Source organism: Ammospiza nelsoni, chromosome 4 (genome assembly GCF_027579445.1).
Source record: "Ammospiza nelsoni isolate bAmmNel1 chromosome 4, bAmmNel1.pri, whole genome shotgun sequence".
Lineage (NCBI taxonomy): Eukaryota > Metazoa > Chordata > Aves > Passeriformes > Passerellidae > Ammospiza > Ammospiza nelsoni.
The window spans coordinates 57237768-57256808 of record NC_080636.1 but is presented as its reverse complement, the minus strand read 5'-3'; the positions used below and the strand labels follow the sequence as shown (position 1 = coordinate 57256808).

At 42.4% G+C, this 19041-nt stretch overlaps 1 protein-coding gene across 1 annotated transcript in view; it reads right to left on the bottom strand.

Moving 5' to 3' along the window:
- ADGRL3 (adhesion G protein-coupled receptor L3) overlaps window positions 1-19041 on the bottom strand; it is a 482547-nt gene that overhangs the window by 291123 nt on the left and 172383 nt on the right. The window contains exon 3 of the mRNA XM_059470076.1: window positions 16000-16246. Within this exon, the coding sequence (XP_059326059.1) occupies window positions 16000-16054 (55 nt within the window). The 5' untranslated portion in view covers window positions 16055-16246. The remainder of the gene's footprint in view (window positions 1-15999; window positions 16247-19041) is intronic.

Here is a 19041-nt window from a genome sequence, read left to right as displayed (position 1 = left end):
TCCAAGAGCAGCCAGAACAAGTAGGCAGTCCATTCTGAAAATAAATGGATTAATCAACGAAAAAATAAATCCTCTGAGGCGAAGTGAAAAAGGAGAGAAATTGCCAGGGCATCAGAGTATTACAGTTGCTGTTCTTTGCCTTCTCCACTCCCTGGAGACTGACACAGGAGAAAGCACCTGGTGACCAAGAAGGGTCCCTCCCACATGAAGCACACCCTGATGTGTTCAGAAATCAATCCTCACACAGAGGACAGGGCAGTGCCCATTCCTGCTGAAGCTGTGCAGCATCCCCAGGGGTAGATTTACAGCGTTCTTTGTTTCCATCCTGCAGCTAAGCAACCTTGGGAGGCACTGTAGCTGCAACCACAATTCTGAAAGTTGGTCGTATCACCACCACCACAAAGCAACTGGAACAGCAACACCTGACTGACAGGTACAGACATTGGCACTAGGAAGATTAAATGAAATGAAAAATGAAACGTACTAGAAACTACCCAGCCTGCCAAGACGTTGTGCTAGATATTCCACAATTATCCAGCAAGCTGTCCCTGGCTCTTAAGACTTTGGAATACAACTGTGATAAAGTTAGAGCACCTCAGCACTGTGGGATATCTAGTCGGAGTCAACATGCCAAAGACACTTTGGCAAGACAATTTCCCTTCTTTTTCGTTATAACCTTTGTAGATTTAACCTTGTACCAGCAGCAGAATTAAAGGTCAAAGAAAATAAAAATAGCACAGGATACAAACAGTCATAGTACCTAGCATATCCATAAGGTACTCTGCAGACCACATGTCTGCATTGCAAATTGATTGATACATTCTACATATGTGAAATTTAAGGCACTCAAGTTATGATCCAAAAGAATACAAAGGCACTCTCAAAGAAAACACAAGAACTAAAGTATCGGCTTACTGCTAATTCACTGTGCTGCAAACTCCTGCCTAAATGCAAATAAATGCTGTGTCCTTTAGGTCAGGTAGATGAAAAGTCTTCTACCAATAAAAGGCATCTGTCAAATTTGCAGTATAGAGATTAAAAGCATTTGAAAGGTAAATCTGAAACCCCAGACTGAAACAACACTGTGCTTTCATTTAAACACGTTACTCTGCATGGTTACTATAAAGCTTTTCACTCACAGTGTAATTTAAGGACCATTTGGATATTCTGTTTGGAAAAAAGGTGTCAAATTAAGGAAACCGGTGTCAAGTCCAGAAACTTTGTGAAAATGAAGCCCCATCCGTAATAGCACCCCACAGGCTTTTATTTCAACAGCATTATTATGTAATTGTACTGGTGCCATAGCATTTGCCTCAGAGACCCCCAGCTCCATGAAAAGGTTCCCCCAGCATCCCTGCTCCTGTCAGCCCCAGATGCTGGTGACAGATTACAGGCAGGCAGCAGCTAACACGGTGACACAGCCCAGGCTGTGATGCTCATGTGAGGCACACGGCTGTACCAGGTCCCCAGGCAGAACCTGCCTGCTTGCACACGTTCTTTCACCACAAACTCCCAAAAAACTCACTTCCTTTTCAAACCAGGACACATGGACAGCCCATTTCCCTCACTGCTGACTTGTGACATGCAAGGCCAGAGAGGGCTCTGCCTGTTGAGGATAGCTCTCCTCAGCCTTGCTAATGAAGAGAAAGTTGGGCCAGCAGATGCCATCCACACAAGGAAGCAGCAGGCAGTGACAAACCAACTGCCTATCAGAAGGGAGGATTTTTGGTTTTGTTTTATTCTCCAAGGGTATTGGACCTAATATGAGATCATGTCGATCAATCTTGCAGATCATGTCTGCTGCACAGTATCTCCCTAACCACTTTTAGCCTGTTCTTCTCTTTGGAATTCCATTTGGCAATAAAGGACAGAGAATAATTCAATTTATGCAAGTTTCATCAAAGTGAGGAGCCTGCCATTGGAGGAAACATCCCACACTACCTTCCACAATGAAGGAAAGAATCCAAAATAGAAATCTGTCTCTTACTTATTTTGCCCATGAAACAAGCTGTCTTTTAGGAATGATAAAGTTTATTTAATCAGTAGCTTACTCAAAGGCCACAACAGAAATCTCTACAGTTTTCTGCAAGTATGGATACTGATAAATTTTTTTACTTCACAGGTCCTTCTGCCTTGGACACAGATATGCCAGACATCCTGATGTCAATGTGTGATGCGCACTGAAGTTGCAGGAAAAGAGTTAAGATCCTTTCTTATGTCCCTTCCTTTCTGCTAAAGGGATAGATTGAAAGTGCCACACCAACGATCACAGCCATCACATAACCTCCAAGTCAAGTAATAAATTATTTACTACTGTCCCCTATTTGAAAGGGAGTCAATTAGTTAATATCCCATCAGTTAATACTCAGCAAGGAACAATACCACGAGAGGAACTGGTCTGAACAGCACAGCTCTTGAAACAAAGAGTGCTTTTAAACCGGATAGTGGCTTGAACACAGAGGTATCTTGCTTCACTGAACATCTATTCCAATACATAAGCAGCTACATTTGCTAGCAAGACATCCTGTTGACACCTATTCAGTCCTGCCCTACTTTGGCACGGCAGTCCTGTGCCTTCTGCAGGGTTCAATCAAGTGCTCAGATACATTCAAAGGATTATAATGTGATGTATTTGAGGGCATCAGGCAAAAGCTTTGTTTCCCAGAACAACATCTGAAGGGCAGCAGCCCCTCGAGGGAGGACGCTGCAAACAAAGTTACCCTGGAGACAGTCTCTGAGGAATAGTGACAATTCTCCCCAGACGAGATGGTCTGTGGGCTTGGTATTTTAGATGGGAGGAAATGGGGTGGTGAGTTCTCCACTCCTTGTTAGGGAACCGGGAAGGGAAATGAAGGCGAGGGAAGGAAAAATAACGTTAGGAACTTATTCCAGGATCTTTATAATAAGAAAAGCCCATCACTCCCTCTACTATACAATAGCATCATTTTACTGTCAGGACATAAATAGCTTTCTCAGTTTCTTGGCATGACTTTCTCTTAGACTCTGCTTTCAGCCCTGCAATCCAATAAAAGCAGAGCTCAGTGAACCTCTCTGCTCAAGAACTGAGCACCCTGGATTCACGGTCTTCATTTTGCCAAGCCTTCAGACAACTCTCTTCTTCAGACAAGGAGTTCAACCAGGAGAAAGCACCCCACACATGAAGCCATGAGAACTCATCAGAGGCATCACAGCAAACTGTGTCAAAACAGATTTTGGTTTAATATTGTAAAAGCCAGGTATTCTGTGTTATGAACAAACATTTACCCAGGCTTCCCCAGGAAAAATACTTTTCATTACTATTATTTTTCAACTCTACTTAGCTCTTTCCCACAGCTTTAGCTGCTATTTCTATTGCTTTCTAGGTAGTATAGCTATGGTTAGTAACCATTTCACATATAATGCTCTAGAGGTGTAAGCATTATTACTATATAACCACCAATGAAGGTATCTATAAAAACTAAGGAACATGTGACAGCTCTGCAGCTACCACTTCCACAAGATACTCAGATTGCCATATCCCACTGCAAACTACCAAAAAAAAAACCCAAAACCAAACCAATAAATAAATAAAACAAAACTAAAAATCACATACTGCAGTGAAACATTAAAATGGACTTGGCCCCTAAAATGGTTGTGAGTCTAACTCTCGGAGAGGTTCACAACCCACAGCTCCTTTTGACTTCTGGGTTTATTCTTTTTTACTCCATGAATTTTCATGAGTGCTAAAGAGACTGATCTCACCTCCTTGTATCAACTTTTCTGTGCCCTAAGCTTCTCACCATAATAGCGTTCCAGAGTGATATTGGATACACCAGCCCTCCTCAAAAGTTATTCTTGATTGCATTTTGCCAACTGGCCAACAAGGGATAATGAAATTCAGCATGTAAGCACTCCCCCAAGAGCTGGAGAATTTCACATCTGTCATATATTTACTATCCAAAAAAGAAAGGCACTGTATTTGTGCAAGGGCTAGGGCTCTGAGAAACAGGGCTGTCACCAGATGTTCCACAGCTGAGAGTCTGCGCAGCCTCAAGATGTGAGGCTAATCAGTGCAGGCCCTAAATAATTAAGTTACTATGCTTTGCAAGAACTGCTGGCTGTTTAGAGGAGAAAGACCACAATTCAACATCCTACTGAGAGAAAGGCAGAAAGAGCTCATATATTACCATAAGTGAATGGGGGACAGCCAGCATTACCAGGGCAGAATGCACAGGACAAGGTGGGAATCCACATCAAGCCAGACATCAAAATAGAGCAGTCTCACCTTCTGGGGCCCTCTAGGAAGATTTTGGCACCAGTGCCACAAATCAGAGCAGAGAGCAAATAGTCTAAGCCATTTGGGTTTCTACTAAACAACATTCCCAATCCTGTTTTCAATTAAGATCCTCAAGGACACTACACAGAGACCATAGGTTCATCCATTTTGTGCCTCATCTCCTCCATCTTACTGTCTTCCAGCTCTTTAATCTTAGGCTCCTGTGAATTCAGGTATGCAATCTGAAACAAGGGCTGTAGCTGTCAGGATACAAGGACGTGCTTGCAGTGCCTCACGACAACTGCTCTGTGTCTGGAGCGGTGGCAGTGCTGAAGACACACCAAAACAGCTTCTTACAAATAAGAGCTCTCAAAATTTAGGCCCAGATTTGTTGTTTTGTTTTTAAAGGTTACCAAGTTGGAGCTTTTTTGCCATTATTTTTTTATGGCTGATACAGTAACACATGACTTCCAAGCACTTTCATGACCAGGGCTCACAAACGCTAAGGTGTCTGCTGGTGATAGGAATTCATTATGTATTTGGCATTTGGCCATGAGGCCATTTTTTCCTCTCCAAATCAAATTAAGGAAAACAACTAAACATTATTAGATTTTTTAGTCCTCAGAATTCCCCCAGAGCAATATTTAATGGTAAGATTTTTAATTGCACATGCCTATAAGATTACAAATTGTGATGACAGGTTGGATTTCAAGTCACGACAAGGCCATGAACGCATGTCAAATGTTCCTAGCATTATTCCAAGTTTAGAAAGACCAGCTCACTATGGGTTTATGCATATATACAGTATGAAAATTACATTTAAAGGACATAAACACACACAGAAAAATAAAGTCAAGTGGTCTGGATTTTCCTACAACTCTTACAAGTAAGCATTCTTGCTTGAAAACATACTACCAATTACAAGGACACAGAACTGAGCAGCAATGCTGGCAAAACACAGTCTGAGGTGATAAACAGGACTTGGCCATGAGACTGTCTTTCAGAGTGGAGGAATAAAGGGTATTCCTGTTCCCAGGACCACCTACCAGCCTCACTGCTGCCTGTCCTGCCCCAGCAGAGGAGTGGACACGTTAGAGGGAGGAAGAGGATGCTTCTGGAGAAACGCACAGCAAGCAGCACTTGGCTGGGTTAGTAACAGCCCCTGGCTTTGTGGAGCACCACCGTGGCTTTCCCTGCCTGCAGAGACTCCGCCACACGGATTTGCTCATGCACACTCTTGGCTGGAAGGGCACAAAGCTCTCAGCTCTGCCCCAGCCTGACAAAAATAGCCCAGCCAGCCACACTGCCTTGCTCATAAGCCAACAGGCACATCTCCCCCCCACTGCAGAGAGAAGTGCTGCACGAGACTGACATACCAAAGCCAGCTTCTTTTTTGTCATCTACTCCCCTGATACTAAATCAGCCCTTACTGCAGCCTCCAGCACTTCAGTAATAGAAACAAGACGCTGTGAATTAAAAGTTGGAGACAGACCTTCAGCAACAAGAGCTGCAGAGGGGAGAAAAACATTCTCATTTCAATTGGCAGCACTGATGGACTTCTGATTGTTCCTATAAAAGCATGAAGGGGATCAGTCTACCAAGAGAATAAGGACCAAGCACAATGCTGTAACTCTCAGGGCAGGGGAGCTGCCCTCAATCTAGTGAACTCACTGCAAGCACTAAGGTGTGAGAGATTAGCCCAGGGTACCTCTCCTCCATGTTACACTCCAGCTTTCCCCAAAGTAACCCCTCTGGGCTGAGCAAACCAGATTCAGAGTGCATTTACATGGAAACACTGACTTGCAATGGGACTTGGATCAGACTCCAAAAACATTTAGGGCATGGGTTGGACTTTAGGACATGGAATGGACTCAATGATCTTGAAAGTCTCTTCCAATCCACTGATTCTGTGATTAAAAAAACTCAGTATTAAAATGCTATATTTATTTATGGCTCTATGTTCGGGACATTTAAGAACAGGTGACAATTTGACCGAGCTTCTAAAATCCATCAGGCATCTCAGTTTCCACAGATTATCGTAAAGGAGGGAGTGACAGTAGCAAAATTACACATTCCTAGTCCTTACCTCTGCCTATTCTAATGCACAGACTGTCTTTTTTAGCACCTGTGAGTCTTACAGGAAACAAGCTTACACCTCAGGATGTGTAACAAGGCACCCACCACTATCAAGCACTGCAGAAAGCAGCCCAACACAGCAAAGCACAAGGGAATATACAGAAGTATGTGCTGCTGTGATTATAATGCCTTGAGTTTATGGGATGCATTCAGTACTGCACTGTAACTAAAACCCACCAGCCCAGGCCCACGCTTGCCACAATGAGCAGATTGCAGCATCTGTGTGGTGCTGGCCAAAAACCCATTGCACATCCCACAGCTTGGAGCAGAACCATGACAGGGATCATCCTGCCAGGGCCTGGGAGGAATATTCCAGGGAGGCTGCCCAGCACAAAACTGTTTGATGAAATCGGGGAAATTCCAAGTGAGGAAAATCTACTGAAGTCTCTGACATGCTTTTAATTTTTCCCACACCACAGCATCTTTCCCAGATGAGTTGCTCATTGAGCAGCAGGAAACGTCTTCCCAATTCAGAAAAAAACACATCATCAAACATATCCAGTGCAAAAAAATCATGATCAATAAAGGAAACAACTGAACAACAGTAAATATGCCATGGGGTAATAAACATCAGATGGCTCTAAAACTCATTTAACATGGTGGAGTTGATAAAATGGATGTTAGAGGCATCTTCTGGGGAATCAGCAGTTTCATTTGCAATAAAGAGCTGCTTCTTGCTGTTTTTATCTGGGCAAGGGGTGCTCTCCCTAGCAGGAAAACAGCAGGCATAGCCAGAACTCACGGGAGCAGGTTAGCAGCAGCTGAGGAGGAGGTGCAAGAATGCAGGTAGCCATAATTCATTCCCTCACTGCCATTCTTTTCTCATTTTATCTTGGAGTATTTCAACATGCCCAGCTTCAATGTATGAGAGAACTAGGGCCAGAAAATTCTCACAAGTTTTCTTTTCTATCCAACAGTTTAAGCTTAGCTGACATTATTAGAAAAAGAAAGGAGAAATAACAACCCATTTGTGAGCAATCCCACAAATTTTCACATCCAGAAAAGAGGTGTTCCAGCTGCACAGAAAGGATGGACACAGCAAGCTTTTGCATTTAGAAAACCTGGCCATGGCCTCCACCTGCACAGCTAAAAATGATGTCTCTGCCATAGTACTACTCAGCTGCTTTGTCTGTACAGATGTCCTTAGGTCCTGCACTTCTCCATTCACTGGGGGAATGGATGCATGGCCTCTCCCACCAAACCCCTTCAATCAGCCCAGAACATCAGGATCTCTCCAATCCTTGACAGCTTCCTGTTTTCATGAAAAGGAGCTTTATCTGGAAGCTCATCATTAACAAAGTAGACAGGAATCAGCAATTAGCCAAATTAAGGTAACGATGCAATAGGCGAAAACAAATAGGCAATGAGTGGGTAGTTATCTCCCCTGTTCATGAGAATCAGGAAGGGGAAGCTGCTCACTTTTGCTGCTCTTTCTTTACTGCACCAGCCTCATTGGACCTCAGCATGTCCCAAAAAACAGTCCTTTTGGAGTATCTTGCATGTCCAGGAAGACCCAGGACAAAGTCAATTCTCATGTGTAGAAAGCTGCAGATGTGAAAATATTCCTGGTGCTCCATGGCACCTCTGGGTATTGGCTAGGGGATGTCTGTACCCATATTAGTCAGCTCTGAGACACTACAGTTTTCAGTCTTGGTTCCTTAAGGACTATTAACTCCAAAAGGGATGTATAGAGAGATCATTCTCATGAATAATTGGAAAAATCAGGCAAGCTTTTTTGCTTGGTTGTCTTTTTGGTGGTTTGGTTTTGGGGTTCTTTTGGTTTGGTTTGCTTTTTTTCAAGCATTTGCATCTAATGCCAAACCACAGTAATTGCATCACTTACACAGAAAACCACTGTGGTTTTTCATTGGGATGCTAATCTTAATATCCATATCCAGCAGAAGTGAAACAGCTTTGGCCCCATCAATTTCCTGATGAGTTGTAAGTTGCTGAGAACGTAACTAAAATTTATTTAGAGAGTAACTGCCTTGAAAGTACCCACTTTTAATAGCAATCCCATATTTATTCTGTGCTTAGCTATGACAAGGACTAGTGAGGAATAGGGCTATCTAACAGTACTTGCTAGCCAGGAACTACTACAAAAGTGACAGACCTGGATCAGGATGGTTGGATAATTTCAACATCTTCCTGAATTCCAAGAGCAAGCCAGGCAATACCCCAGAGATCCTGTCATTTCAAGCACATGGCTTCTCTTAATTCTTTCAAAACAATTCATTGGGAAGAAGGTTTTAGCCTGGTAACCTTTAAGGCCCCTTAACTGCATGAGCTTTGACTTTTCAATTTTTAAAAAAAAGAATGCTAAAGGTTTATAGAAAGACAAAGGAAAAGGAAAATTAAGAAAGACTTTTAAGGCAATCATGGTCCTTTTGTTTTACCACCCAAGCTGTTTTCAGTTTGGTTTATTTTTTTCCCCAATACATCAGCCTGATCCCTTTCTGATGCTCCTCCAAACTGCTGCCACCAAACCACCTTGTGTTTTTGCTCAGCACTTGCTCAAAATGACCAAATCCAAAATGCACCAGACATCACATGTGCACAGCCTGAACTGGGAGAAGATTGGAAGCCTCAAGAGACTGGCTGCAAGCTAAGGCTTCCAGATCAAATCACGTCTGGGTCAGAAACAAAGAAACCTAATCATTCTACATAGCAACTGACTGGCAGCTGATACAAAATGAATACTTAGAGTAAGGTCAGCTTTTTTAGACAGCAGATGTCTGCACCATGACACCTATTCATTACCTAGGGTTATTAACTACACAAATGTAATCTTTCAGGATTTAACAAAACTCCTTATTGCTATTTACACCTCTTTGTGAGAAGCTCAGCATTGCACTTCTCAGTTCTGTTTTTTAAAAACTGACTTTTCTTAAAGAAGTTCACTAATAAAAACATTTTTACAATCACAGTAAAATATAATAGGAATTAAATTATGGTGCAATAATTCACACTTGACTGCACAGAGGCCATTTGGCCTTCATCTTTGTGTCTGAATGTGCTGGGTGGGAATTACTGCACTGTAATTCACATGCTGTCACATCTTATGGCTTGGCTAACACTTGAAAAAATCAGAGCTCAGAGTTGGTCACTAGAGAACAGAAATCAGTCTTGTCAGGAAATTGTTACAAATGACAGAAGCATCAGATATTTCAGGCCTGAAAGGTAACACAGCTTACCCCCTCCTGCTGCTGCGAGCACGTTTTCTGTTGCTGCAGTTCAGGAAGAAACCCACACATGCTGCTGCCATACACCACACATGATAAAAACCATCAAATGTTTAGGATGGGAAGGCACTAAATATCATCCAGTTCCAACCCCCTTGCCATGGGCAGGGACACCTCCCACTAGACCAGGTTGCTCAGAGTCCCACCCAGTCTGGATTTGAACACTTCCAGGATAGGGCATCCACAGTTTCTCTGGGCAACCTGTGCCAGAGCCTCACCACCCTCACAGTGGAACTCTTTGGCTTTGTGGAACATCACAACCTTCCTGTAGCCCCTTCTCTGGGGTTTGTTCAGATCCCTCTGGATGGCATTCCATCCTTCAGGCATGGCAATGCATCACACAGCCTGGTGTCAACAAAAAACTTGCTGAGGATGCAGCGGGTTGATCCCTTTGTCCGTGCCACTGATGAAAACATTAAATAGCCCTAGTCCTGATATGGAAAACTGGGAGGAAAAGGTCTTCTTTCCTCCCTATAGGAGGAAGATTCTTTGAGCAGACACTTGCCAAAAACTGAAGAAAAAACCCCACATTATGCTTAAAATTTCCCTCCTTATTTACTGTGAAATTTAGACATGAACGAATTCGGTCTGCACACAGACCTTTGCATTGCATTATGGCTTAAACAAGAATTAAATAATGGATAGTCTTAAAAAGGTTGAATTTCACCCTCTATCAGTTTATAGATTGATCTGTCATCAGATGGGGAACTTAATACTCTCTATTTTAGTGTAATGCTGCTAATGAAAGCGCTGTAGTCTATACAGAGAACAGCCACCCCCTTTTATCAGGAAAAGTCTTCCTCGATCACTTGTTCCACTATGGAAAAGGTGGCACGGCTGCAGGTAATACAAATTGCCAAGAATAGCAAACATTATAAATATTTCAAGGATGATTAATCTTTAAAACACTGAAGTTAGGCAGAAGCCTGGAAGTCAACTTGGCTATTTCACAACTAATAAAACATGTATCTTGTATTTCATTGTGACTGTATAAAGAGTATTGTAGTAAAAGGCAATTATCCACCATTCACTAGCTAACATAACACTTGTACAAGCATAAAAGAAACACAGTATGTATTTTAAGCAGTGACAATATTTTCACCGTATTAAAATAGTAGTGAGGCGAATGTTCAGCTCACATTAAACAGCACTCTGTCACCAAAGACCAGCCTGCTAGCATCATATATTCCCCCAAGATAGATAATGCAGCTCGCTTTAACAGAATCATTGTCACCAGGCAACTACCAGTGCTGTTCAGTAATAAATATTTCCACTGTTCCCACAGAAACTGGCTCGGCATCTGGACCTGCTAATGCCTGGAGAGATCAGCCTGACCTTGGAGTGCCATCCCTTCACAAGGATGCAGCCCTCGCCATGGCTGTCTCCCAGAAGCATTGCAGAGATGGAGCAGGAGCTCAGAGGGCAGCAACAGGACAGCAGACGAGGCTCTCTCTCTTCCTTGCAGCTGCAGTGACTTGAAAGGACTTCAAATTTCATTTCCTACTCGGCAAATGATAAATTAGCTCAGCCCCATCTCAAACTAATTCTCATATGGAGAGACAAAATGGCATCTGTCCCTAAATGCAGGAAGGTCACTTCACAGCTACGCCACAAGACTGCATAAATGAATTCTTGGAGGCAACCAGGTTTTTTTAAGTTTAGAACTGGGCCAGCAGCATCTGCAGTCCTGCCAGTTTGGTGCTGTCAAGTATCAGTATTAGGCCTTAAGCTTTGTAACAATACCAGGCTCCAGGACTTGACAGGCTTTGTCTGAACTACAACCTATTTTAGCTTAAACTTAGCTCTAATCTCCGAAGTTATTTGAGAAACTTTGCTGCACTTGCAACTTCCCCTGGGATCAGATAACTTCTGTCTGGTCTGTCCTAGCTGCAATGTCAGATTGTCCTGGTTTTGGCTGGGATAGAGCTCATTTTTTCTTAGTAGTTGGTACAGCACTGTGTTTTGGATTTAGTATGAAAATACAGAATCACATTCATATACGAGGCTGGAGGGAAGTAGGAAAGCATCTCTGTGGTGCTTAGTTGCTAGCTGGGCTTAAATCATGTCACAGATGCCGATTGTTTGTCCTGTAATTTCATCCAGGTTTTGGTTACATGATTGTTTAACTTGTTCTGACTCCAGTTTTGCTTAGTTTTGGCCAAGTGTGTGTTTCTAATCCAAAAATCACATTGTATATCAAGGAAAATATTAAGGAATTGAAGCAATCACAGCAATGACTAACCCACCCCATGGATCATCAGGAGAGAACAGTGTGTAGCCCATTAATAAATACAGGGTTAAAATATATATATATAAAATAATCCCAAGCAGCTGCAAGACCAGGAGGAAGCAAACCCCAGAACTTTGCCCAAGCAGGATCCAGGATGCTGACAGCTCACTCTCATGTCACAAGCACAAGGCAAGAGCTTAGCAGCAGAAGAAACAGGCAGATAGTCACACCTGTTGATTTTATTACATTTATAACAATCTCCAACAGAAATTGGGCAATCTGGATTATTACTTAATTGGAAAAAGAAGTGGTTGTCCTTTTTAGAATTATTAAAAGAAGCAGAAGTAACAACAATTAACTCAGTCTTTGTTGCCCATCATATAATTAGGCATGCAGTGCAACTCTTAAAAAGTAATTTGCAAATAAATAATAATAAACCAATCTGATAGGATGATAAAAATCTTTCCATACAACAGGCCTTCAGGTCTCTTCCAGAGCCTAAAATAAGTCACTTGTATGTAGACGTGCAAAATTTCACCCCACTGCGGTCGCTGTGCTATCCTTCCTATCCTGCTCCTAACAGCATGCAGCTCTGAATCCCTTTATTTCTATTATTATTTTTGTCCAGCAGTCTGGAAGTCTTAAATCTCAGCTCTGAGCCACACAGGAGCACGACAGCAATGTGACAGAGCAGGTGCACATCTCTCCAGGCTTGCAAACTGAGCTGCTGCCTGTCATGCCCATCTCATTTCAAGTGAACTTTTGACACGTTCATTTGTGGGTGAAGAGAAATCTGCTCTGTTTGGGGTCAAGGGGAGGAAGGCTGAGGAAGAGAACAGCTGCTCATTCCAGAAAACGCCTCTTGGAAATCCACCTGCCACAGGGAAAGAGGATCCATTTGCTCAGGTGTACGTGGGGGGAAACACAAACCAAGCAGCACTTTCCCAGGGTCCAGACCTTCAGATGCTTTGGGAAAAGCTTCCAAAGGGGGGCAAAAAGAAGGCAGGGATGCAAAAGTCCTGTCCCCTCAGCAGAGCCCTTGCAAAGGATGAAAAAGGCTTTGCTTTTATTGTTATTGCTGATGGCTTTATTTTATTCCTTGGTATTATTTCAGTCTATCTTGTGTAATTCTCTGGTTTTGTATAACAGGTTTAGTTTTAGGCAACAAATGGATTTACAGGCTTTGCTGTAGCTTAGGAGTGGGGATAGCTTTTGGGGGGGCTTCTACACTGCTCCAGGTTGTGGCATTAGTTGGAAGCTATTTCCCATTCAAGTCAAGGGTAACAGTAAAGAAAGCAGCCACTACACAAATCTATTATTATCTTAAGTATTTCACATGGTTCAGTTTTTTGGTGAACTACGATTCAAAGGAGTCTGAGCAAAACCAGACAGTGTTGTGCCTGTGTATTTTGGATACAGCAGATTAACATCATCACTGAGGAAATGCAAGGACTCACGACCTTTTCCCCTTTTATGATTTCTACAGCTTATCAACAAGATGACATTGTACCAGGGCACTATTCTGGAAGATTACTTTTCATCTTGCAGATCACTGAAGTATACAGCCTTTGACTCCGTACCTGTCATCACAGCCATCACAGCCCAAGACACACAATCTATTACAAGAAATTATACAGGTAAAGTATAAAAAAAACCAAAACAACAAACCAAGCCCCCTCAAAAAAACCCCAAAACATCAAAACACCACCACCACCTCTCCAATTTATGAGATCACTGGTCTAAGAAATCTGTCAGTAATGCAGCTACCACTCTGGATGAAGAGGCTGTGTCAAGGAACTCAAAAAGGGAATGAGATGTAGCAAGGTCAGTCTGAAAAAGTAGCTCATATCATCTCCAGCAATCACTACAGTACAGGAGCCATTCCAGATCATGAAAGAGGAGCTCAAATGCTTGATTACTGTTAAGCATAAATTCTGAATGCTTTCTGCATGCAGTGAAAAGGATTACTAAAAGAGAAAATAAAAAAATAAGAAAATAAAAAACAAACAAACAGGGCTTAACTAGGCTATTTTTATAAGGAAGCTGAGGTTGTGGCATGTGTTTGAACAGCATGCCACAGTGCTGAGATGGAAGCTGCATCCTGGCCACTCAGAGATCAGAACAGGGAAAGGCAAATGAAGTTGTTTGGCTCAGACCAAGGGTGTTCTCCCTGCCTTGTTCAAAGACAGCCATCACGCTTCCACCAGCAGCTGATCGGATAATGTGGGTGTTGGGTGGATGGGTGATGGTCAAATTTACCACCACAGCAAACACCCTGTACATTTAGTCTGGAGAGGAGCATAAAGGGTAGAAATATTTCCAGACATAGCTCCTGCACCTCTGGCATTTGCTCATCTGTACTATAATATGACTCCTAAGATACTTGTGACATTTTCATTTACTGGGACTATCAGGCAGGACATTCCAGCTACAGTGGCACTGAGAATCTTAAACAAAACTGCCAGAGGCATATTTGAACTAATAATTGCTTTCACTGTTAATACTACTTAATTATAAAGATTTACAAAACATTTAGCATTTAACTTTCCAGGAGAGGATTGGAGAGCACCTTTTTGAACAGCTCTTTCATTCCACCCTAATTGGTCAACTCAGTTTAAACACTCATTCTAATTTTCAAATCCATGAGGAGCAGTCTTGCATAAAGAACAATAGTACAGATAGCCTTTGTCCTCAAAGGTTATGTAAGGTTGCACTCTACAGACATGTCCATCCAATCATATTTTTTTCGTTTTTTTTCATCACCTTCTTTCCTGTAAAATTTTCCTCCAGTGTTTTAGCACATACACAAAGGACCAGTTGGTAAGCTCAAAAAGACTGATGAATATTTTAAAAACAAGGGCCCACAGCTTACATACAGGGAGTCATGTCATTTACAGACATGCTTCCATTGGCCTTTAATTAAAATGAGATCCTAGGTAGAGTTCACCTTCCATTTAAGAATCATAAAAATCAGGCAGACAGATTTTCCAAAGTTCTGCCCTGAGCATTTAGGAAGCATCACTGCTAATAGGAGCTCCTCAACCCTTCAGCACTTGTGAAACCTGGCAGCTTACTCCTAGAGCATACACTTGGGTTTCTCATATCAAAAGAACCCAACAGGCCTCAAAAAATCTTATTTCAAAGAATTGCAGGTGTCACATTTCACTTAAGAGTTTCCTGGCTAATCAAAGAGATTAAATTTTTCTGCTACAGCTCTTTGTAAGATTTGCATGGCCAGGTTTTGGGGAGGGAGGGGCTGGTTACAGGGGTGGCTTCTGTGAGAAGCTGCTTGAAGCTTTCCCTGTGTGTGACAGAGCCAATGCCAGCTGGCTCCAGCACAGACCCATCACAGGCCAAGGCTGAGTCCAGCAGGGACTGTGGCAGAGCCTCTGGGATAACATACCCAAAAAAGGGGACAAAGCTGCTGCTTTGTGAGAGAAACAGCTCTGGAATCAGGGTCAGTGAAGGAAGAGGAGCAGGAGGTGCTCACTCCACGTGCCAGAGCTGGGATTTCCCTGCAGCCCTTGGAGGTGAAGCAGCTGTGCCCCTGCTGTGGCTCTGTGGAGAGGGAAGCCCAGGTTGGAACAGGTTTGCTGGCAGGACGAGTGATCCCATGGGAGGAATGCAAGCTGGAGCAGGGGAAGAATGTGAGAGCTCCTCCCTCTGAGGAGGAAGGAGCAGTAGAAACAAAATGTGATGAATTGAACACAGCTCACATTCCCCGTGCCCCTGCACTGCTGCAGGGCAGGAGGTAGGGACAACTGGGAGTAAGTTCACTTCAGAAAGAAGGGAGGTGGGAGGGATGGTGTTTTTTACAATTTGCCTTTATTTCTCATTACCCTACTCTGATTTGTTTGATAATAAATCCATTTTTCCCCAAGAAAAGGGAAGTAAAAGTCTGTCTAACTTGACAGCTAAACTCAGAAAAAGAAGCCTTTATGTGTCACCAGAGTTCTTTGTTTCAATAGTTAAGTCATAATGTAACCTGGGAATCTCAAAGACATGAGGTGCAAGCAGGGAGAGAAATCAACATCCTGTAAAAAAAACCCACACCATTAGGAAAAGACAGACAAAATCCTTGCTATTTTCTCTTCTCTTCCCTTCCCCCAGGCACATTTACAGCATCTCTCACTCACCATGGGCAAACGGTGTTAAGAGCATTGTGAAGAACAGCAGCTGTGATGACCACATGACTGTGAAGGAGAGCTTGAAAGTATCCCAGCAAACAAGGGTTCAAATAAAAAGATGAGTGTCCTCCTGCACTTGCTTCCAAACACTTCAACTGTTGTTGGCCTTCAATTCACATCCAAAAAGGAGGAAAAAAACCAAACAAAAAAAATTAACAAAAAAAAAATCCCACAGCCAGTATCCAGAGTCTGAGACCTACAAATGAGAAAGGAAAAGAAAAAACTGCAGTTAGTAAAACAGTAAGATAGATGTTTTCAATCAAGTCTTGCTGCATTTCTTTGCTGCCAGCAGCTGTAAAGGCAAATGTGTCTTCCCCACTCCCCGGCCCTTCAGATGCGTGCACATTCCTACATAAAACAGGAATTAAAACTTATGCCTGCGCAGAGAACCAGTTGGTGGATAACCAGTGCTCTGCCTCCTCTCTCAAAAGAGGGCCCCAGACAGCAGTTTTGAACAAAAAGGCTGAGACTTTTCCCTCCCTTTTGCATTTCTGCCGTGCCTCGGACGTGGATGCTAACGGCAAGATAGCAGGCCAGGCAGTGGGATTAGTAACACAGCTCGGGAGCATTTCCACTGATGATATGCCAGAAAGCCTCTCTCTGTTGGGGCGACCTGTATGGCTTTTAATCACTGCATCTGGACCAGGCTTTGAGCCCAAGCAGAGCCCAAAGTCACCCTTATCCTGCAACCAGCTACTTTCTACTCACTGCTAGTCGAGCTCTGCAGTTATTTATTGTATAACTCAATTCCTCAATTTATTGAGGAATTAAAAATAATGGTCCTGTCCATCCCACGCACTCACAGGAAAGCGCGGGGAAATCTGAATCCGCGCTTGAATAGAAACATTCGCTCATTTAACTGGAGAACGTATTCCAGCTTTCCATCAATTTAATCTCTCCAGAAGGGGCTAGATGGCCACGGTGACTCAAACTTGGCAGGAAAAAAACAACTACACAGAGTTAAACTGCGGCAGCAGTTTGAAACTTAGCTCCCCACTGACTCTGAAATGATGAGGAAATATGAGGAATTGAAAAGTACTTTACATATCTGTTTAGAGCTCCTTAGACTCTGCAGTCTTCACAGTACTGGTCTAATTAAAAATCTCTCCAAAAATCTCTGATCAACAGAAGTTATTCTTCTCTGAGCACAGAAGCTGTTTTTGCCAACTTTTGTTCTTACCCAAAACCAAGTCTGAGCCAAAAAGCTGTATGAAAAAACTGTGCTGCATGCCATTGTGATGCGGGTATATTTCTGAAAGTCTGGCATGACAAAGTGGCCTTTGTTTTGCTTCCTATCTTTACTGATCAACTAAATAAAACCCCATATTGTTCGGAACCAAAGTCTATAAAGAAGCTGCATTTTTTATTAATAAATATATCTTGCACTGCCAAGATTTTATTTTCTCACTTGACTCTCCTCCCCAGTCTGTCCCTGCAATTTGTTCACTCAAATGTAGCATTTAGTTTCCATAGTTTTTTTCTCATCTCTGTATGTGGGGTTACTAAAAATCCAAGGTCAATTTGAAGTCAAGTGGCTTCTTTATGGACATCTTTGAAATTAAAACTTTGCTCGAGCTGGGACTAATCAAAATGGTCACTGATAATATTAAAAGTATGCTTTTCAAATAGGGAAGAGCCTCATGAATATTTTAAATTGTACATTCTAAACAGTGATCAAGTTTTCCATTTATATTTTAGTAGGCTACCAGTACACATCAAACTACAGCACTGCCATTATTTATGCATGCTTTTTCTATAGCATCCTCTGTAAAGTTTTAAAAGTGAGAAGCTTTTTGTGCTACAAAATTTGAAAAGGCACACAGAGATGGGTGAAAGCTATCCAAGCACAGGTACACTTCCCTGAAGCAAAAGCTCAGCCAGGCAGTGAAGGAGCCAAGGTTTGTTTTCGATTTTTATTTGTTTAAACTGAATCAGTTCTGAGTAATCTAAACCTGTTAGAAAGAGATAACATTATGGTGCAGTAAAAGGGTTTTGAGTATAACTGAAGAAGCCACAAATTAATTAGGCTTTCTATCCCAGAGAAGGGATAATTGTCAGCAAATACTTACACACAGCCCTTTAAATTTTTTTTATCTGTCTATGCATTCCTGCATGATAGAATTTGAGGATTTTTTTTCCTATCATCTCATGGGCTGAGGCAGAATGAGCAAAGCATTCACACACCCTCTGCAAAGTCCAAACCCTAATTTTTGAGAACTAATGTCTTGGAACCACCAGAGCCACAAATATACACTTTATCCTCCTAGAAAGTACATTATTGAGTCACAAAGCTCCTGTGCAAGAGAGGCAACAGGACTAGCTCATCATTATGCACCATTTACTCCAGTTGTAAATCTCACCAAATACTCTCTGCCCTGCCATCCTTCCTGCCAGAGATGAGACCTGTTAGGTGGTGTCTGCACACCCTGGCTGGCACAACCTTGCCCTTAAACTTCTGCAAAGCCTTCAACTCAAGCTCACACACAAATATTACCAAATACACAATGTGCCTGGAGACATGCCAGCTGTGTTTAACAACACAGGGCACCACTAGATTAACCAAGTACATTGGAATGCTGCATAATTCTGGGTGGGTTTGTATTCCATGTAATCAAATAATCACAGCATGTTTGAGAACTGGGTATCTGCAGGGAAACAGCTACATAGGAAATGAGTGGAACAAGCCTTATTCTTAATGGTCACTCAACTCCCACAAGCAGCAGAAAGAGGCCTGCAAAACAAAATTCACTTCATCGTTGGATTACCTCCAGGTAAAGTGCAGCCAAGGAGAGAAACAAGAGAAAACGCTTCACTATCTGTGAACCGTAATGCAGAGTGTTACATTTATTGATGCAAGAAAGGGATACACTATCAGAGTGAAAAATTTAAGAGCTTGACTTAAGGGGTTTGGACTTAAACCCCAAAGATGATGCAGCCTGCATTGATTTAAGAGAAAGTTCTTCTGCTCACTGACCTTTATGCACAAAGGGC